Consider the following 21,788-nt stretch of genomic DNA (forward strand, 5'->3'; position numbering starts at 1 on the left):
GAAGGAGTTAAAAGATTTGCCTGTGCATGACATGGTTGACCAAATCAGGATCATGCTCATGCGGTTGTGGGAATTGAGAAGAAGGATAGGTGATTGTCTGCAAGGTGATAAGCTTCCAGCAGTGGTACAACAGGTGGTCAATAGGAGCAGATGTCTTTCACACTTGTTTGTTGAAAAATCTTCACCTTGGGGTGCTGAAGTTAGAGATAACAAAATTGGAAGGAGACATGTTGTTAACACTGAATTGCATGATTGCACTTGCCTCGAGTGGCAACACACTGGTAAACCATGTGAGCATACCATTCTCTTCTTAGCATCCCAACCAAAGATAAACATGCACCCATATTTGCATGAATATTATTCGGTAGCAAAATTCAAAGTTGCATATGCTACTTCAATTCCAGCACTAACAGATCAGTCTCAGTGGCCTGAAGTGGACATTGAATTTTCCATGTGTCCTCCCTTGACGAAAAGAAAGGCTGGCAGGCCTAAACAGAGTAGATTCAAGGCATGGTTTGAGAAAGGTGGGAGTAGTAAGAAGGGAAATAAAGATGGAAAGCCAAAAAGGGCCCAAAAAGGTAACAAAAACAGATGCAAGTTGTGCCAGGAACTTGGGCACAGAGTGGGATCTGTCAAATGCCGTTACACTGCTGATAAGCCAAAGTATGTTCTTGTTTATTTGTCTCTGTTTTGATTTGGTGCTTTTTTCCAATTACTATATCTATAACATTTTCCCAATGGCCAGGAGGAAGCGAGCAAGTCAGCCCCTTGTTGTTGAATAGTGTTGGCCAACAAAAAAAGCAAGAGTCAATGGCGGTAGAAAGAAGAGAAGTGTGCCTCAGCATGAGCAGAGTGAAGAAAATCCTGCTGCAGTCAACATTCAGACTGAAGAAACTGCTCTCGAGGTTGAAACTGAACCTGAGCGTGTCGAGGTTCAGACTGAAGAAACTTCTCTCGAGGTTGAAACTGAACCTGAGCGTGTCGAGGTTCAGACTGAAGAAACCCATGTTGAGGTACACACCGAAGAAACTGAAACTGCTGTCAACATTGAGACTGAAGACACTGATCACGAGGGTGTTGGCGAGGTGTTGAAAAGACCAGTGAAAAAAACCAAGATGATCAGTGAACTTGTGTGTGTAGTTGAACCAAAAACAAGAAGTGCTAAGGCGAAGAAGGGCATGCGACGTGGTAGGAAGAGGTAGAACAGAGAACAGTTTTGAAATTTGGGGCATGTAATAATATTTGTAACTTGGTGCGTACTGGTAGTCACTATGTATCCCGTATTTCTATTCAAACTTGTTTGTTGGTACCTTGTCTAAACCAGCCAAATAAAATTCAAATTTAAATTCAAATTTGCGCTCAAATTTGAATTAGGGATGGGGTATTGATGTTTTAATGCTATCTAAAGTACCTCAACTGAAATATGTTTGTTCGCTGATCATTCCCAGCCCTTTTGGTAAGTTGAACTCATAGTCATGAAAAGTGTGTCTCAAATGACCTTCAAATGTAGGGTAAATGGCCTCATATTTAAGCAAGTTTTTTTGCACCTTGTCTAAACCAGACAAATAATTTTTCTACACATCTATTCTACCTATATAGTGTAAATCTAAAGTCTCACTATTTATTGAATTAATTTTCTATTATTTTCCTTTTTTTGGAAAAACAAGGTTTAATAGAAAATTATATATAAAACAAGTTTAAAAACATGAAAATGAGAAAAGTAAGTTAAGATCTTTCTTAGTCAATCCAAAATGAAGTTTTGGTGAGGTTTTCACACTTTTCATTTTCAAAACCCCACCTATACTCTCGGGTGCCCACTACTCTCTCCCTTGAACTCCATACTACATTGTTCGAGGAATGACAATTTTGTGAAGGATTTTTCGTAAAAGTGTATGTAAATCATATTTATATTTTTTTCTCGTTACTATACGACATAATAAGACTATGTGCGCAAGTTTTATATTTTTTTGATTTTTTTTGAATTAGTTATGCTCAACCCTAATCAGCCAAAACCCCTCTCAAAACCCCGCACACTACTGGGTCATCAATCGTTGTGCGTGGACGGTTGAGATCAGGCGCTAGGGTTAGCTACAGTGTATATCGATCCGCATGAGATACCCTGATTGGTTGAATCGGTGGGATTTGGATCAGCCTCTCTCGTTGGGGCATCAGGACCGTTCATTTGAATCCAACGACAAGAGTTGACGCGGTGCATGGACCAAGCCTACGCAGTGCCCATTCCCATTGTTGCATGCGTGCCCGTGCCCACCCGCAGCATGCATGCTCACCCGCAGAACTGCGCCCATGCTTGCATGCGGGCCCGCTTGCATGCATGGCCTCGACGTAGCCCTGCTCCGCCACCCCTACGCAGTAAGCTGTCGCATGCCTACCATTACAACTGATGCATCGTCGCATCAAAGCATGCACCCAGCCACAATGCAGCAGCCCGATGAAGACAACCAAAAAGCCAACGCTGCATGGCGTGCTGTACATGGCGTGCTCCTCTTTGAGGACGCAAAACTGGCATGGGGTATCGATGTGGGTATCGATGCAGTTCAAATGGCGTGCTGCCCGTTACAAGATGGGCAAATGAAGGCGTCCATTATTGTCACGTCTCCCTCTAGCTAGGCACTAGCAAGATGTGCAAATTAATGGGCTACGGCATGAATGCACGGGCGGCACACGCAGAGAACCCGGGGCAAGCGTGTCCCCTTGACCCACGACGGCACAGACGCGTGCGTGAACCCGTCCCCCTTGACCCGCGAACGGTGGCACAGAAGGATCGTAGCCCGTTTCCCACGCTCGTGTACACACTTTCATGAGGCGCCACCAAACGCTGCCCGCCCGTTAATTCTAGGGCGCCACCAAATGCCGCCCGCCCATCTTCACCGGTGAAACCACGTCGCACTTGGGCTATTTAAGCCGGGCACTATCATCTTCCTCTCCCTCCTCATCCACACCCCATCCTCTGCCTCCTCTGCCCTCCTTCTTCCTTCTTCTCCATCAAATCCGATCGAGCCCTCGAGCCACCCCGCCACCATGCAGTACACTGACCCCACCTACCGCTTCCCCCCAACCACGCCGGAAAGGCTCTACCCGGCTAGAGTGTTTGTCGAGAGAAACCTTAGGGTTTGGGCGATCTCGAGGTGGAGGGGCGCAAGGGAGTTAACGGAGTTCTTCCTTGCGGCTGGCTTCCGCCACCTCCCCCGCGGCTCTCCTCGGATGTACCATGTTGAGGAGGTCAACCACAACGGCGTTGTGGTTGGGCTCCTCGCCACTTTCACTAACCCTTTCGATGCTTTCCATCTCCTCGGGCGAGCGTTTTGGGTAGGTTGTGAGTTCATAGTTTTCACAACCTACAATATCTTCACCGACTTCAACGGCATCTTCCCCAACAACGGCGTGATGCACACGCTCCCGTACCCCATCAACAACAGGGAGGGGGAGGAGTGAAGGGCGGCGCCCGGAGGAGCGAGGGCACCCGAGGAGCGAGGTGGCCCCGGAGGAGGAGGAGAAGAAGAACCCGAAGAACTCGCGTTTGGTGCCCCCTATCTATCTAGCTTAGATCTATCGTATTAGTTTTTTTAAGTTGTAATAGTTATGCTACTATTATTAAGTTTTATTAGTACTTTAAGTTGTAAGGCTATCATGGCCCGTGGAACTATGAGTATGCTACTATATAATCGTTGGGTATGCTTCTATATAATCGTTATGCTTCTATATAATCATAGGGTATGCTACTATATATATTGTGTGTTTTGTGCTATTATTTGTGGATTGCTAGGGGTTGTTTTTGCTTATTATTGGTGTATTGCTATGGGTTGCTACGGGCCCGGGTTTCTACACCCCAATCACCACACACAACATCTTCAAAATATTGGCCAAACCATGGGCGTGGCCAAACCATGGACATGCAACTAGGAGCCCCATGCAAACCCACTATGGACATGGGTGCAACTAGAAAATGCAAACTAATTTACTTCGGGCACTTCATGCAAGCATGCAACTCATTTAGTTCATGGAACAGTAGACATGCATAAAAACAATTAACATTTAGCTTTAGTGCATCAAAAAATGATCCATCACAAAATTTAGTGCAAGAAAAAGGCAAAATAAAAGGACAAGTAACATTTTATTGGGCCCCATTTTATTTGCCGAAGTTAGAGGTGGGCTGGTGCCCCTACGCGGGTGGGCTGGTCTTGGGCATGGTTATTTTCTCAGGGCCCATTTTCTCACGGCCCAACATCTATTCGGCAGCCCAGTTTTGTTTTTTTTACTAGAAACTGAATTTGGGTGTGTACTCTGTTAACTGAAGAACAAAAACAGAGGAAACAGAGCATGAACACTGAATAGGGCCCCTGAGAATATCATTACAATAATTCAAGCAAGTTTTCCTTCACACTAATTCAAATTCATCTAACAAATGGTCCTTGGCTAACTCAAACTACTGGGCACCCCTGAAACTAGTTGACACACTAACTGAAACTCTAACAAATTCTAGCGATTGACGAACATCAAGTAAAATAAACCCATAGCAATGACACAACCATAAAATGCTCCAGCCATCATATTTGCTTGCTGCTTCAAATCGATCAGATGCTTTAGTTGCTTGCCAATTTTCTTCAATTCACACTTCAGTTCTGCACTATGCATCATCGGATCGGCTCTGTCCGCCAAATTGGGGGCTTGTTCCACGGCAAGCCGCCCCCCAAAATTGAGCTCTTGGGTTCCGGTTGATCCCTCCAATTTCAACCTTTCAACATAGTCATCGAGCCACTCAAAATGCCCACATTTCTTCAGAACCTGAAAAACAGTGCGCCGGAGGCGCATGAATCCTAGATCCACCACCCAGATCCACCGCCCTAATTCGAGGAAAAAAGAAACAAATCGGGAGAAAGGAGACCATAGGATTGGTCAAGAACACAGATCTAACCTGCCCCGGCTGTGGCTTGCTCAAGCATTTCACAAACTCGCGCCCACGGTTGCCATTTTCTTCCCTCACACAAGTCAAACGCTTCAGAGGCTCCATGCGCGGGCAATCGGGGAATCTTGTCAACGGCAGTGGACCATACTACGTCCATGATTGGCGGGAGGCCGAAGTCGAGCTAGACATCACTCGCCGGCGGCGCGCTTCGTTGCCGGAGCAGAGGAAGAAGAAGGTGGGAAAGGAAAGGGGCAGGGCAAGCAATGGAGGGCGGGGGGGGGGGGGGGGGGGGGGGGGGGGGGGGGGGGGGGGGGGGGGGGGGCTGGCTCGGGTCGGGGCATGCTTGCGTGGATAAGTTGTGGGTCCCACCCGCATGCTAGCACGGGCATGCTTGCGTGGATAAGTTGTGGGTCCCACCCGCATGCGAGTAACTTCTAGGTCCCGCGTGTCATAACTCGAATCGCTAACCCCTCGTGTTTTTCATGTCATGGTTAAACAGAACCATGTCGCATTGGAGCTATTGTTTGTTTCTAAAAGATCGCATCACAGCCATTCATTCCAACAACGTCGCACTCCTTCCAATTCGCATGAAAAACGTCGCACAGGAGCTATTGGCCCATTGTTTGGGCCGGTCATTGATGGCGCACCTCAGGAACATCTTCAGGCATTGATTGACTCGTTCCGTTTGGCCGTCCGTCTGGGGGTGATAGGCAGTGGAGTAGAGTAGCTTTGTTCCAGCCATCGTGAGAATCTCCCGCCACATTGCGCTGGTGAAAATCTTGTCACGATCAGACACGATGGTGTGCGGTACTCCATGGAGCTTGATGATAGAATCCCAGAATGCGCGGGCCACCTGCACGGCATTGAATGGGTGATGAAGAGGCACAAAATGAGCAAATTTTGTCAGCTGGTCGACCACCGCCACGATCGTGTCAAATCCCTCTGAGGTTGGAAGGCCTTCGACAAAGTCCATCGTCGGATCGTGCCATGGTTTAGCCGGAATCGGAAGTGGCCGCAACTTGCCCGCTGGGTGGCGCAGCTCGTGCTTAGCATGCTGGCAAGTGAGGCATTGGTGAACATAGTCCTCCACCACACGTTTGAGACCCGGCCAGGCAAATAGTTCGCGGACACGCTGATAGGTGGCGGCCGTGCCGGAGTGCCCCCTAACGGCACTGTCATGTAGTGCAGATATTAGCTTCGTTTGGAGTGCAGTGTTGGCCCCAATCCATAAGTGATCTCCCTGGCGAATGATCCCTTAGCGGAGTACGCAGCCTTGGTCATCCAGACTCTGAATAGCGAGCTGAGCCAGCAGTTCCTGTGACGCCGCATCGGTTTCATAAGAGTTGGCCACATCTTGCAGCCATTGCGGGTGACACGTCGAGAGCGCGTCGAGCGCGTGTCTGTGTCCCACCCTCGAGAGCGCGTCAACTGCACCATTATCCGCTCCCTTCTTATAGTTGAACGAGAATTGCAGCCCGACGAGCTTGGACATGGCTTTGCGTTGCAGTTCCGTATCCAGAGATTGCTCTTCTAGTGCACACAAGCTTTTGTGATCAGTGACAATCTCAAACGGGCCCCTCTGTAAGTATGCCCTCCACTTGTCCACGGCCATCATTATTGCGAGAAATTCTTTTCCATAAGTTGATAGCCTCTGATTTTTGACACCCAGAGCCTTGCTCATGTATGCCACCGGATGGCCTTGTTGAACCAGGACAGCTCCCACTCCAGTGTCGCACGCGTCGGTCTCGACAGCGAACGGCTTGGTGAAATCCGGCAGCGCGAGGACCGGTGTGCTGACCATCGCTTGCTTGAGTCTGTCGAACGCGGCCTGCGTGCTATCGTCCCAGTGGAACCCTTTCTTGGTGAGAAGCTGAGTGAGTGGCTTGGCAAGCAGGCCGTAGTGAGCGAAGAATTTTTTTTGTAGTATCCAGTGAGTCCAAGAAATCCCCGCAGCTCGGTGGCATTGTTGGGCACTGGCCACTCTTGCATTGCGCTGGTCTTGCTGGAGTCAGTGGCCACTCCGTCCTTGGAGATGATGTGGCCAAGGTATTCGATGTTGGGTTGCGCGAGTGTGCATTTAGATGCCTTGTCGTAGAGCTCGTGGCGGTGCAGAGTATAGAGCACCAGCCGTAGGTGTTGTTCATGCTCCTGCAAGTCCAAACTGAAAACCAAGATGTCATCGAGAAACACAATGACAAACTTACGATTGTAATAGCCAAAGATGGCGTTCATGAGGCACTGAAATGTGGCAGGTACGTTGCAGAGGCCGAACGGCATAACTCTGAATTGGAAATGGCCATGGTGCGTTTTGAATGTTGTCTTCTCCTCGTCCTCGGCATGCATCCGGATCTGGTGATAGCCCGAACGCAAATCAATCTTGGAGAAGAAGGTCGTGCCAGATAGTTCATCAAGCAGCTCGTCCACCACGGGGAGGGGAAACTTGTTTTTGACTATCACTTGGTTGAGGCGAAGAAAATCGATGTAGAAACGCCAACTTCCATCCTTCTTCTTGACCAAAAGCACAGGGGGCTGCGTACGGGCTCATGCTATGGGTGATCACACTAGTGTCGAGCATGTCTCGTACTTGCTTCTCGATTTCTTCTTTCTGAGCCGGAGAGTATCGATAGGGGCGGGAGTTGATTGGGGGCGCGCCTGGCTCCAGATTGATGTCGTGATCATACTGAGGACGAGGGGGCAGTGAGGTGGGTTCAGCAAACACGTCTGAGTATTCCTTCAGGACCTGCTGAATATTTGGTGGCACTGGTGGCGTTGATTCCTTGACATGTGGCTCGACAGTAACGAGAGCAGCCGTCCAGATATCGTTGGCTACCACCATTCAATGCAATTCATAGGCATCCAGTTGCTAAATGGGCGGTAAATCCGTTGATTTAACTCCGCTGAGCAGCACCTGGTTTCCCTCCGTTTTGAACGAGATTGTTTTCTCCATCCAATGATAGTTCATGGGACTATGGGCGCTGAGCCAATCCATCCCAAGACCCCCATCATAGGCGTTGAGTTGCAGCACCTGCAGATCCGTGTGGAATGTGTGTCCAGGCACTTGCCACGGAAACTGGCGAGCTAAACGATCACAGTGCAGGCGCTGGCTGTTTGCAACGCGAACTAAGACAGGTGGAAGGGGCTCAATGGGCACAGCCAGACGGTCTGCAAAAGTTTGACTGATGAAGCTGTGTTTGCTCCCCGAGTCGACTAGCAGCAGCATAACCTGATCTCCAACCGTAGCACGGAGGCAGATTGTGGAAGGAGCTTCGTCTCTAGTAACTGCATTTTGTGACAGAGAACAACACTCTGCCTCTTGTGCCACTGGTGTCTCCAACAGCTGCAGAGCGTGCATTGTGTCGTCAGATAGGATCTCGCCATAATCCCCCACTTCAATCATCATGACGACTCCAGTGCGTTTGCATTGATGCTCCCTGGAGTACTTGTCCCCGCAGCGAAAACAGAGCCCATTGGCGCGTCAAAAATCGCGCAGTTGGCGCTCGCGACCAAAATCATCACCCCCAGGGCATGGGGCAGTGATCGGGCGAGCTTGGGCTGGAGCTGGAAGAACCTGCGTCGGTGGACGACCCACTAGTGCTGGTCGATGTCGATGTACCCGCTGCTTCTCCAACTCTTCCTCCTGAATCCTTGCAAACACTACTGCCCTGGTGATGCTGGTGGGTGACTGCAACCTGATGCCCAAACACAGTTCGTCCTTCAGTTCCAACAGGAATTGTGAGACAAAAAACTTGGAGCTCAGCGACGGATTGAGGGACTTCAAATGGTACATGGTAGTTTCAAATTGCTGTCGGTATTCTTGAACGGTGCCTGTCTGACGCAGTTGTATCAAACTGTGCATCTGATCTTCAAACTCTTCCGGTCCAAATTTTGCTTCCACAGCTGCCCGGAAATTCTGCCAAGTGAGCATGGGGTGCGTCTGCTTCTGTGCTTGATACCACATTGTGGCCATGCCTTCCATATACAACAAGGCCGTGGTCACCCAGCTGTGTTGTGGCACTTGGTAGAGCTCAAAGTAGGACACACATCGATCCAGCCAAATCCATGGAGCATCCCCTTCAAACTTTGGGAAATCATGTTTGGGTAGCTTGGCATAGTGCTCATGGGAACGCTCCTGCGAGGTGGCTGTCTGGTGCAACAGCAGCGGCGGTCCATGGTTGACCAAACGAGCGAACGGCAGCTGGGCTGCGCCAACGGTGTAAAGCGGCGGTGTAGGGGGTGGTGCGGTTCTGTTGAGGGTAGAGAGCAGAGGAACACCAGGGTCCCCAGGCGGTGTAGGTGGCGAAGGCGATGGCGCAGAGGAGCCCGCGAGGTTGGTGATGGCGTCCATGGCGGACAGATCCCCAACATCGCCCGCGGTGGCCAGATCCCCTCGCGCAGAAGATTTGCGCGCCTCATCGACGTCGGCCTGTGTGAGGTCGATTTGCTTGGTGAGATTCTTGAGCTCGCTGGCAACTTGTTCGTTGAAGGCGCGCTGCAACTCGAAACACTCGTCGGCGGTGGCCTGGTGGGCATCGAGGCGGCGGAGAACCGTCTCGACCAGGCTGTGGAGCTTGTCGGTGTTTTCCCCCATAGCGGTGATGAGGTAGCGAGTCTGGGCCGAAGGTTTTGACGGTGGCGCCGTGATCTCACTCCGAATCAGACCTAACCCCGGGTTGGATTTCGCGCGGTTCACCGGAGCAAACTGCACCTCCCCGGTGGATGTTACAGGTCGATCAAGAGGGTCAGAGAGATCGGAGCGCGCGGTGGTGGGAAAAAGAAATTTTGAGGCTCTAATTACCAACTATAATACCCCGGCGGCGAGCTAGGGTTCGACAGGGAAGGGGAAAGGGGGATGAGATCAAAGAAGAGAGGGTAGTTCGCCGGATCTCGTTCGCCTGCGGCCGCCCCTCGCCGGACTACTACCCCTCTGCCTCTTCCCAGAATCCGCCCCTCTGCCTCTCCCTGGAATCCGCCCCGGCCGCCCCTCGCCAGACCTTGCAGCGCTCGAGCCTCCCCAGCCATGGCAGACTACACCCCACAGTGATTTTTTGTTAGAACCGGTTGTAGCAAATTCAATCGCCGGTGGTAGCAAAAATCTACTACTGTTGCAGCAAAACGCTACATCTAGTAAATAAAAAAGCTTCAAACCAGACTCGGAACACATGAAGAGCTGCAACCGTTTTAACAAAAGCTTCATCCCGCAGATAAAAAAGTTTCAACCCAGAGGTTGAAAATCTTCAACCAGACACTACAAAAGTTGCAACCGTTTAAAAAAAAGCTTCATCCCGCAGATGAAAAAGCTTCTACAAGATATCGAGAAAGCTTCAACCAAAATGTTGGAACCTGTGACGATGTCATTTTTGCTGGAACCAGCGGCATCGTTTGCTACAACCAGCGACTCACTTTGTTGCGACCCTTCACGGCGAGCTACAACCGGCAACGACGACGACGACGCGTTTTTGCTACAACCGCACTGAATTTTTCTGCTGGAAGTGGCTTCATTTTTTGCTGGAACCAGCGGATTTTTTTGCTTCAAACGGTGACATCCGCAGAATTTTTGCTGGAACCGGCCATTAGATTTGCTGGAAATCAGTGCTATTCTTTTGTTTGCAACTGGTGACTACTGGTGATGCTAAGAGCACGACACCGTGGCAATGGCGAGGAACGCATTTTGTGTGTGCTAGAAGCGCCCCTGCCATTGCTGGAACCAACGGCCCCCATTTTTTTGATGCATCCGAAGCATTTTTTGTTGCAGCAGCGACGACGAGCAGCTATGGCGACCGGGGGCGACGAGCACGGAGACGAGGACGACCGGGGGCGGGGGAGGGGAGGGGGGAGGGGCTGCGCAACGCTTGGAGCGGCAGGGGCAGTAGGAGGCGCGGCGCCGCGACGCGAGGTAGAAGATGATAGGGCGAATCGTTTTCTTCAGCCGGATCCAACGGCCCACGCGCTCAGATCCAACGGTCGCGGTGCGACCGGCCCAACAGTTGGGCCGGCGCACCGGCGCAGATCGTTGCCCATTCTGATCTCATTCAACTTAGCGATTCCATCGATTACACTGGACTAAGTAGCTGAGCACCACGGGCCGAGGGCCACGGCCTTGCTCTCACACACGCTCACACTTACATGGGCCTCAGCCCAGGGAACCCACGACGCACAACGTGCACCAGGAACACTTCAGGTTCAGGTAGCTGAGGTACTGAACCTGAAGGTGTGACACATAACATAAAAAAATACAAAGAAAACAGAGGAAATAAAAGTGCGTGGTTCAATACTGTGTAGCCATTCATTGATAGATCTATAAATTCAACAGACACAAAGGGTGGTACAACTTTAGCACACAAATGCAAATGGACTATACTAACAATTCAGTAGTACCATTAGCTAACTGGTAATTACTAGTACAAATGCCCGTGCGTTGCAATGGGCGTAGAAACCCGCAAAACCTTATTCATGTGATATTATGCACCATAGTTTATAGTCAATTCTAATAAAAAATTGTAATAAAGTTACATTAATTATTGTTTTTCAGAGTCTGAAGTTTGGATGCTAAAAAACACTCTTAGGGTTCTTTATCTGATGGAAGATTAATACAGAATAGTTTGTGAATCATTTTTATTTATTACTTTTTGAAAAACACAAATATTTATATGTTTTTTAAACTGAATGTTTTATTAAAACTCGGATGTTTTTTAGGGATAACATTATTTGAACGTTTTAAAATATTCTGAATACTTCTTATTTTTGCAAACATTTGGAAATGCATATTTTTTCAAAAAAAATGTATTTTTTAGGAAATTTTGATCATTTTTTAAAAGCTTGAGTATATATAAAACTATGCACATTTTTTAAACTAATTTTACTATGTTGATTTTTATGAAGAGATTTTGTCGCTTGGTTGGGAAGATTCTTTTTATTATTTTTCATTATTTAGGCTTAGCCAATAAAAAGCACTTCACGTACACACTTTACTTATAGAGAAAATATAACACACACTCTTTTGTTCTATATATAAAAAAGACACGCACACAACCTCATCTCTCTTCCCCCATTTTCCATTCTCAAGCGTCCCCTGCGAGAGACCAATTCTCTAGATTTCTTTGGGAGGATCCTCGTGTTCATGTCCTTTCCCCAGACAACATACCACTGTGGGTTCTGCTTGTTGTCGATGGCACTGTCGTAATTGCCACTGCTTGGGTGGAGCTTGGAGGACCCGGCTGGGATGACCTCTGGTCGGCCCATCAGAAGACGGCACAGCACAATATGCGCCTCGTCGTTCTCATCTGCATTTGCTAGCATTGCGCTGCACAAAAATGATTTCATACTCGTTAGTTCCTTTATGCACTGCTTCACAGAACATTCAGAACATATTTCATCACCCGGACTCTAGGTAGCAGGAAACATGATTTAGTTTTGCTCATATTCCTCCCTTCCACAAACCATTGCCCAGTCAAAATTACTGCATTCCTAGATAAACTACTACTGTCGTTCATGCAAATTTGTTTCCCCCTAATTTTCGAGCTACGAGTATGAATTAAGATATAGAAACCAAAGGCTAAAATAACATTGAATCAATTATATTATGGGACGGAGGGATAATATGAATGCAATTTGGAACAGATCCTGAATTGGTAACTGTGTCAGATAAATTATCCTACAGCTATATGCCTATATTCATGCTTGCCGTCGATCAAAATCACAAATTCAGAACTCTGACCTGACTTCGCATAAGGAGACTGAGGTGGACGTTATCGCCGCGCGCGCGATGGCCAAGGACCCGGCTGTTTGTCCGGCCGAAACCGTGCTCCACCGCCGCAGCCACGTCCGCCGACGGAGCGCCATACCACGCGAACTTGGCATTGACCACGTCGGCGCCACGCGCAGCTGCTAGGAGCTGGCCCTGCATCTGGAACGCCCTGGACCGGGGACCCCGCGTGACCTTGTGCACCGCCGTGATCGCCGCGCCACCGCCTACCCGTGGGCTATCCCGCTGAGGAAGAGCTTCTTGACAAGTGACAACCTGGTAGAACTTGTCCATCTCCATCAGCCTCACCGCCCTGGCCCTAGCTCCGCGGGCCGCCTTTCTCAAAGATGATTCTATTGCTATATGAGCACATAGATCATGGTCGGTCATTGTATAGTCTGCAAAAAAAAAACAAATAATTTAATATAGCAATAGAATCAACATTGTATAGAATCAACATTGAATTGAATTTTAACAAACATGGAGCAAACAGAATAGGCTACTGTTGCCACCACCAAGGGAAGCACACGGCTTACACATAAATATATTTGGTATTTTATATGATGCAAAACTAATCTCGAGCACTGATTTACTCATTGACAAAAAACTATCTAAAAGATCAGTACCACCTTTTTTGTTCATTTCCTGACTGATGTGTATCATCTCTGAATATTTAATACTACCTTGTCCACCACAAATTCTCTAGTAGAAAATAACCAACAGTATATAGATATACAAATTACAATTAGCACAAATAGATTCTCAACTATATATATTGGTAATCACCCTTCATAATTTTAAGTCTTTACAATTCATGTGTGTATCAGTATCATCCGAAAACAGATCAAACAATACCCTGTGCACTTCAACCATAAGAGAAACAAAAATTTATGAAATACATATGCCACCTGAGAATTGGATGATGATATTCTAGAATAGCTGTTGTCTATGTATGACAAACCAGTAATAATAATAAATCACTACAGCAGCAGATGTTTGCACAAAAAACATGTATAAAAATTATGCAATTTGCATGGGGAAAACTTACATTGTGCACGTCGGTATCATCGAGACGCCTTTGGCACCTGCACGCGCACAAACAACAGAGACATCAAAACCAATCATCCTACACTTCAACAACAACATTATACTTTGCACGGAATTCTATCTATGAATGCCAAAATTCAGAATCAGCATGCCGCGCACGGGCTCGCCAGGAATGCACTGGGCTGAACAAAAGAATGGAAACTGAACCGAGTGTGTGCGCACTCAGATTTATATTGGATTCTAAATTATGTGTCATTTTTCATGTTTGCATTTCAGTGCAACGCTTACAATCAAGATGCTTCTACTATTCAGCATGATTTCGCATGAATCCTTGTGTCAGTTGTGTTTGACTTGTATTGAAACATCTGATGTCATGATCATGAGTTCAAAACTTGGCAGTATCTGTGTCACTCAACATAACAGGAGCTCTTTCTTTTGGCAAGATGTACTGAAACATTGAGTAAGGAAAGAGTGATGAAAATTTGAAAAGCAGAGACGATTATGCCCCATGACCAAAAGAATAACAAATTCTTCAAGAAGGATTAACCAAATCAAAACTGGAATAATCAACAGAGAATTGAAACTGAAACCAAGGTGGTGATCAACTAAGCAGAACCAAGAATATCTTCCAATCAACAAGATTCAGGAAGCAGAGGCAGACATGAGTATTTAAGAGTTTAATTTTAGAGAAAAGTATACTTTTCATCCCTCAACTTTCGGTGAAGTCTAGATTTGGTCCCTCAACTCCGAAACCGGACAACTTGCACCCTCAACTAACGAAACCGGACAAGGTTCGTCCCTGGTCTTGATTTTGACCGGTTTTGGTGCTAACTGACCCCGGTTTTGACCGGTGCTGACTCAAATTCGCGTAATTTTTTCATATCCCTGAACTTTTTGAAAGTCACACACTCTTTTCAAATCCACATAGTTTTTTCAAGTTCGCGCAAATTTTTCAAAAATAAACATACATTTTTCAAATCCGTGAATATTTTGAAATTTGTGTACTTTTTTTCAAATCAGTCTATTTTTTTTCAAGTTCATATAATTTTATCAAATCCAAGTTTTTTTTTCAAATCCATGAAGTGTTTTTGAAATTGGCATACTTGTTTCAAATCCGCATAATTTGTAAAGTTCGTGTATTTTTTTTCAAATCGGTGTTCCTTTTCAAATCCATGAACTTTGTTTGAAATTCAGATACTTGTTTCAAATTGACATAATTTTTCAACTCCACAATTTTTTTTCTAATTTGGGTACGTTTTAAGTTCACACAAAATTTTCAAAAGCAAAAAAATGTACACAAATATGAATAAGTACGTCAATTTTAAAAAATTACACGAACTTTAAAAAAGTACACGGATTTAAAAAAAGTACGTGAACTTAGAAAAAGTACGCGGATTTGGAAAAAGTACACAAATTTTTAAAAAGTTCACATATTTGAAAAAATTACCTGAATTTGAAAACATTAAGCGGAATTGGAAAAGTACGCGAATTTGAGTCAGCATGGTCAAAACCGGGGTGGGACAGCACCAAAACCGGTCAAAACCATGACCAGGGAAGAATCTTGTCCGATTTCAGTAGTTAAGGGTGCAAGTTGTCCGGTTTTGGAGTTGAGGGACCAAATCTAGACTTCACGAAGAATTGAGGGATGAAAAGTATACTTTTCTCTTAATTTTATCTAATTTGGTTTAGAGGACCTGAAACAACATGCACTTTACAACAAAAATTGGACTGGTCTCTCATGTCTAATATTATAGTATAGATTGATTGACGCTCTTGCCTAACATGCTGAATTCTACACATGAAAAAGCATCACCTCGAGGGTCAATGCTAGACATGAAAAAGCATCACCTAGAGGGTCTGAAAATTAGCTACACCGAACCAGCAGTATCATCACTTAGCAGACCTTTTCATTTCTACAAGATTTTGGACCTGTTTTATCCCTGTTTTATGTGTTCATATGTCATTAACAACTACAAAACTACAAACAACATATATAATGCATGAAGAAATAAACACATGCAAGTATTTCGCATACATCTCCAGAATACAAGCATCTAGGCAAGTACCTGCAACTGAATTGCCCGATACATCCTAAACATATCCTGCTGTGGCATGTCAAAAAGCATAAATTTTGGGGCATCGTATTGTCCAATGACTCTTCTCTTGTGGATTTTTTTGGCCCAAGGGGTGGGCATTGTGACCTGGACAAACACCGACTAGATTATGTTCCACAAACCCAGCTGCTCAGCATCTTCTGCTAGGATTACTTAAGCAGAATCTTCCGGTGACTATTTACGAACATGGAAAAGTCCTGATCGACGATCCAATTTTAGATTTTTCCCAGTCATACTTGGGGATCGGTCTTCTGTCTCAGGCCCATCCTTCTTCATATGTATTGCTTTCACCAATATCCTGGTTCTTGGCTCTGGAGTCATCCCTCTCGACTTCATTGTCGTGTAATATTGCAAAGCCTGGTCCAGCTGTCCCTGGGAGTGAAGTCCGTGAACCAGAATAGTAAATGATCGCTGATCTGGACCTGATCCATTCCTCTCCATCTCCTCCCATATTTGTTGTACCCCCTTCTCATATTTCACACTGACATAAAGGTTCAATATTAAGTTATACGTGTCAGAGTCCAACTTACAACCTGATTCCTCCATCCTCTGGATCAAATTCATAACATCTCTCGGTTTCTCAGTTGTCTTCAGAATGTAGGTGTATGTCATGTTGTTTGGAGAGCATCCCTTCTTCTCCATATCATCCAAAAGCTCATAAACTTTTTCCGTCCGCCTTATCTTACAGAAGTGTTTGATCAAAGTGTTGTAGGTAGCCACATCTGCTTGACAACCACGGTCATTCATCTCTCCAAAAATCTTAAGTGCTTCTGGAATCTTTTTCTTGAAGCACAATTGGTAAATGATACAGTTGCAAATTGCCACGTCGGGATTGATTCCCTTCTCCCACATGCTTGTGAATAGTTTCACAGCCGTACCAAGTTTGCCAGCTTTGGTTAGTGCATTTATGAACGCACCATATGTGAACAGGTCCGGCTTAAGCTTAGATGCAATGATCTCGTTCCAAACCCTTTTAGCATCAGCCAGGCTTCCCTTGACACACCAACCATTAAGAATGATGTTCCAGCTCTTTATGACAGGAGGGAACTCATCTTTCTTCTGGAGAAAGAGGGCCTCAGCCTCCTCGACGTGCTTGTACCGACAGAGCGACATCAGAAGTATCTGGAATCCAACCAAGTTGACCTCAAACCCATAATCCTTCCTCTTGTAGAATACCTCGATCGCTTCTTGCACCTTGTGCGCCCCTGCATACCGGTTCAACAGGACAGCAAACATCCTGTTCGTTACGACCAACCCACGGCGTTGTTCAGGAATCTCATCGAAGAGCTGTCTCATAAGCCTGACCTTCTTCATCCGCCCAAGGATGTCGAGCATCTCAGTGTACGTCCTTGGGCCGTGCTCATACGAAGGCAGCCCGGCTGCCCAATTGAAGAACAATAGCGCGACCTGCCAATTGGACCTCTGCTTCTGGAGGACTTTCAGAACAACGTCCTCGTCCATCTCATCGGCAAACTGAAAAAGGTCTTTGCCGAGGTCAGCATCGGCAGCACAGGACTTGAGAACTCTCAGAACTTCACCGACGCGGGCATCCAGGGAATCCTCCAAAGCGCTGGTGTGGCAAAGCCTTGGAGATCCGAGAACATATCCTCTTGGAACAATGCTTGGGTGGAAGCGTGGAGGCAAGGCTGCATCAGGAAGCACCTCCAACGCATTCTGTCCAACAGTCTGCGTGCGCGAACCAAGGACAGCGAGCCACCTAGGAACTGCGCACGGACAATGTTTGAGTTAGCATCTCTCCGGAGATTTCAGAGCATGGCACTTGGCTTCTGTGGTACCAATGAAGAAACAGGTGGGGTGGATACGAAGCGTACCGGGGACGGGGGTTTTTGTCCTGAAGGCTGCGGCGAGGACGGCGTAGGCCGACGCCGGCGGCATCTTTCCTGCCGGAGGCAAAGAGGCGAAAGCGCACACAGGAGCAGTGGCGGAGCTTGAAAGAAATCTCTCGAGGGGCGAAGCTGTAAAGAAAAACCAAATACAAAATCAGACGAATACAGCAAGTTAGATATTGCAATTATCGAGAAACTTAGACAATTATATTGATCTTCTCCACAGTAGCCTTACAAAATACATTTCTAATTTTAGTTTTATATATATATATATATATATATATATATATAACATACTCCATAACAAAAGGAACTATACCAAAATACCATTTAACCATGGAGCATTCGGTTCACTACAGCAACACTGCACTATAGACTAGCTTTTCGCTTTTTTACACCCTTAAAGTGCATAAGAACATCTTCATAGCTGTACTTCTCTGTGATTTCACTCTCTATTTTTACTAGCAAGCTATTGGCTAGATAATCATCTTCCATGGTATTACGTAGCCTTGTCTTAATGATCCTCAAAGTTGAGAATGCTCGCTCGACACTTGCTGTAGAAACTGGAAGCGTCAGAAGCAATCGCAACAATCGATCAATCAAATTGTAGATAGAATGTCTCCCTGTCTCGAAGAGATATCGACAAAGATTTGTTAAGGTTGACACATTTTTCAACTCTTTATCATTGGAGGCATCCACAAAAAAGTGTTTTGGTTGCTGCTCCAATCCATAGATTTTCCTGTTGGGTGAAATCTGCTGGATAATATTTCTTGACTATCTCACAAATATCATCAGCTTTGAAAGATCTGAATTTATTTTTAGGGATCAGGGTAGCACTAGTGGTCAATAGATCCAGTACCTTGTCATTGAACCTGAATTCTAATTCATGTAGCTGGGTATCATGTGTTGCACGGAATACTTCCACCCGGAACATTTTCCATTCAGTACAAAATGCAACTGAATAAATACATGACGAGATGACCTAATTAGCATAATTGAACTTGAGAATCAGAATACATGACGATGCTCTTAGAATCAGAATAACAAATGGGTATTTATGCATTGAGATATTTTGGCTAGATGACGAACTTTTTCCTCGACTAAGGTGAAATACATGACGAACTCCAACTGAATAAATACCCCAACTTTTCCTCAAATAAGGTGAAATAAACTTCAGAATCAGAATAACTGAACTTCCTACAATTTGCAGAGGCGAGATATAGACAGAGATCCAGCGAGGGCAGCTGCTCACCGGCTCACGGAGGCACTAGAGGGAAGGAGGCCGGCTGGCCGCCCGCCAGCGTCCAGCGGTCACCCCCACGCGGTGTCCCACCCCCACGCGAGAAAATTGGATATTTGCCACTTTCAATACATGGCTTCTCAAAATTGCCACTTTCAAGATGGGCTTCGCAATATTGCCACTTTGCTCGTTCCCTCCTTGATTACTATGCCACTTTCCTCCTTTTAGTGATTTTCTTTTTTCTTTTTCCATTTATAAGCACGGGAAAAGACCAAACTGCCCCTGATTCTATGTATACAATATACTACATACTGAGATCTGATTATCTGCATCTGGTATTCTCGTTCGAGCAGAGGAGAGAACGAACCACACAAGCACCTGCTGACGCCGCCTGCCCGGTCGCCGTCGTCGCTCGCTCGGCCCGACCGCTATCGCCGGTCGCTCTTGTGCCCGCGCGCCATAGCCGCTCAGTCCGGCCGCCTGCACGGCACTCGCGCCGCTCGTCCCGGTCTCGCCGCTCGGCTGATACTTGAGCCGCAGCGCCGAGCAGCTGACGGCGACGTCCTCGCCGCGGTCCAGCCGCTCTCTGATGGCGTCGCGCAGCGACTCCGGCCACGGGAGGAGGTCCTCGTCCGTGAGTGGGACGCCCCTGCTCATCTTCTCTGTTTTGTTCGACATGGGCAGGGAAGGGACACAGAAGTTGAGAGTTTGCTCTCAGGTGAAGAAGCTTCAGACATGGCACTGCAGGTAGTACCTTTGTTGGCGTGGGAGTGGTGGTCGTCCGCCTCGACGAAGCCGCAGCCCAGCGCGTTGGCGAGCATCGCCGCCTCGGTCCTGCGGCAAAGAATTCGCATAAGAGCAGAGCAGAGGGCAGCTGCTGCTCCCCATGTTGTCTTCTTCAGTGTTGAAGTTGAGAGAGCAAGCAATAAGAGAAGATGGGATGATTGCTGAAATTAGATCCTACGATTTGCCGCAGCCGCTGACCCCCATGATCGCGATCGCCAGCCCTGCAACCACAGATGATTGCTGAAATTTGGAGAGTGAAAGAGTGCGTACATGTGTTCTGACAGTAGAGAAATAGAATTGTTTTAGATTGTTCTGTTAGGATTCATACAAGATTGTTTTATGGCATTTAAAACCATGACGGTATATCACCAGATGCATGATATAGTACTATTTTTCAGTTCCCTGGGTTGCTTCGGAATCCATTTTCCTACCTGAATTTCATCAGAATGCAAGATGTTCTCAAATGTCCTAAATTTGAGTCAGAATGCAAGATGTTCCCAAATGTGCTGCTGGTTATATGACTGTAGCTGACATTCTCTCATTTTGTTTGAAGGATGTACTCTAGCTGTGTCTGTACTCTGTAGGGTATTCCAAATTTTATTGTTGAACCTTTTTGGACTGCTGTCACACACCACTGTACTATCTTGTGCTCAAATAACATAAGCAAAGATTCATTTGTTTTCCATAAATGGAAAGTGAAGATCATGAGATGGGCGAGCACTGAATTTTTTTTTTTTACATCTTAATCTGAACATGAGAAAAACTGTGCTGACTAAATGTTGGATATTTATATCCACACAGCAGACCAGAAGTTTCTACAATATGAGTGTATTGACCAGACCACAATTTTGGAACAACCATACTTTAAATGACAAAAACTAAGCAAAATCTGCTATATATCCACACAGTACGTCGACACGAGAATAATAATAATGAGACATAAACTGGGCATAATTTGTTGCATCTCACGACTCACTTAAATTTTGAGTTCCAAGCTCATTGAAATTGTGAGTTCATATCTCACATAAGCAACACACTGAGTAGAACTACTAGTGAGTTCACTTCTTCATAACAAGCATATTGAAAGTACTTGTTCACATCTGACATAATGCCATCTCAAACAGATCATTCATCCAACTGGTAGCTTCCTCTTTGGAGTCATCTTCTTCGGTGGAGCTGCTGTTGGCATCCTCCTTGGGGTCATCTTCTTTGGTGGAGCTGCTGTTGGCATCCTCTCTGGGGTAGTTCTAGTGGTTTGTGAAGAACTACCCTCTCCCAACAAGATAGCAAGGCGGCTGCACACATATATATTATCACATTTAGATAAAGTATTTTTGTTCCCCATTTGGACATTGCTGAACATTTGCAGCTTACCTTCTAGTGACCATGCTTGGACTGTCCTGCAATATTTGTTCTCTAGTAGGTCTTTGTGGGGTGCTAGGTTCAGCTGGCCTAGCTTTTGTACTGTTCTTTCTAGGCTTCCTCTTCCTGCAATTCAACAAAAAAAAATTATTTTTGGCATGATGTGATAATTGAAGCTTTGACTGAAAGAAAAACACTTGCCTTTTTTTGGTTCCATTGAGTGGACACTTGTAACTAGCTTGCCTATGACCCTTTTCGCCACATTTCTTGCAAGTCACTGGCCCTCTAATCATTTTCTTTCCCTTAGAATTGGTGGGAGCGGTGCTATCATCCTTGGGAGCATCATTGGCACCTTTTTTCTTGTGGCCACCTTCAAGACATCCTTTGATCCTCAATTTCCTTTGTCTTCCTTTATTTCTTTTCGCAAGTGGTGCCCCCACAACAAATGGTAGCTCCACACGTGGCCATTGTGATTTATCTGTCATTGACTCAATCTCTCTCCCATAAGCAGCCTTGAATCTGTCCACAGAGTAGTACTCATGCACAAATTGTTCAAGGTTTACTCTCTTTTGGGATGTCACAAAGGCCAAGACATGTTGACATGGCTTATCAGTGTGCTGCCATTCAAGACAAGTACACGTCTGCTGATTTAGCTTCACGACATGCCTTTCACAGTTCTTGCTATTATCCCACACCTCTGCACTCCAATTAGCAGATTCCACTACTT

The 21,788-nt window shown here is 46.2% G+C and overlaps 2 protein-coding genes across 2 annotated transcripts; both read right to left on the bottom strand.

Moving 5' to 3' along the window:
- Positions 1 to 15,505: 15,505 nt before the first annotated feature.
- Positions 15,506 to 17,870, bottom strand: LOC125522486 (putative pentatricopeptide repeat-containing protein At3g15200). Its single transcript, XM_048687544.1, has 2 exons — positions 17,659 to 17,870; positions 15,506 to 17,550 (listed from the first exon to the last, which is right to left on the bottom strand). The coding sequence occupies exons 1-2, from the start codon at positions 17,720 to 17,722 to the stop codon at positions 16,001 to 16,003; spliced, it is 1,614 nt and encodes a 537-aa protein (XP_048543501.1). The 5' UTR covers positions 17,723 to 17,870; the 3' UTR covers positions 15,506 to 16,000.
- Positions 17,871 to 18,748: 878 nt separating this feature from the next.
- Positions 18,749 to 20,394, bottom strand: LOC125523704. The gene has a single exon (XM_048688770.1). The coding sequence runs from the start codon at positions 19,589 to 19,591 to the stop codon at positions 19,202 to 19,204; it is 390 nt and encodes a 129-aa protein (XP_048544727.1). The 5' UTR covers positions 19,592 to 20,394; the 3' UTR covers positions 18,749 to 19,201.
- Between the last annotated feature and the right edge of the window lie 1,394 nt (positions 20,395 to 21,788).

This window comes from Triticum urartu, chromosome 7 (genome assembly GCF_003073215.2).
Source record: "Triticum urartu cultivar G1812 chromosome 7, Tu2.1, whole genome shotgun sequence".
In the NCBI taxonomy this organism is placed as follows: Eukaryota; Viridiplantae; Streptophyta; class Magnoliopsida; order Poales; family Poaceae; genus Triticum; species Triticum urartu.

Coding starts and splice junctions, on each gene's coding strand:
- LOC125522486 (XM_048687544.1), bottom strand. CDS start 17,722: ATGCCGCCGGCGTCGGCCTACGCCGTCCTCGCCGCAGCCTTCAGGACA. Junction 17,551..17,658: donor GACAAAAACCCCCGTCCCCG/GTACGCTTCGTA, acceptor GTCCGTGCGCAG/TTCCTAGGTGGCTCGCTGTC.
- LOC125523704 (XM_048688770.1), bottom strand. CDS start 19,591: ATGTCGAACAAAACAGAGAAGATGAGCAGGGGCGTCCCACTCACGGAC.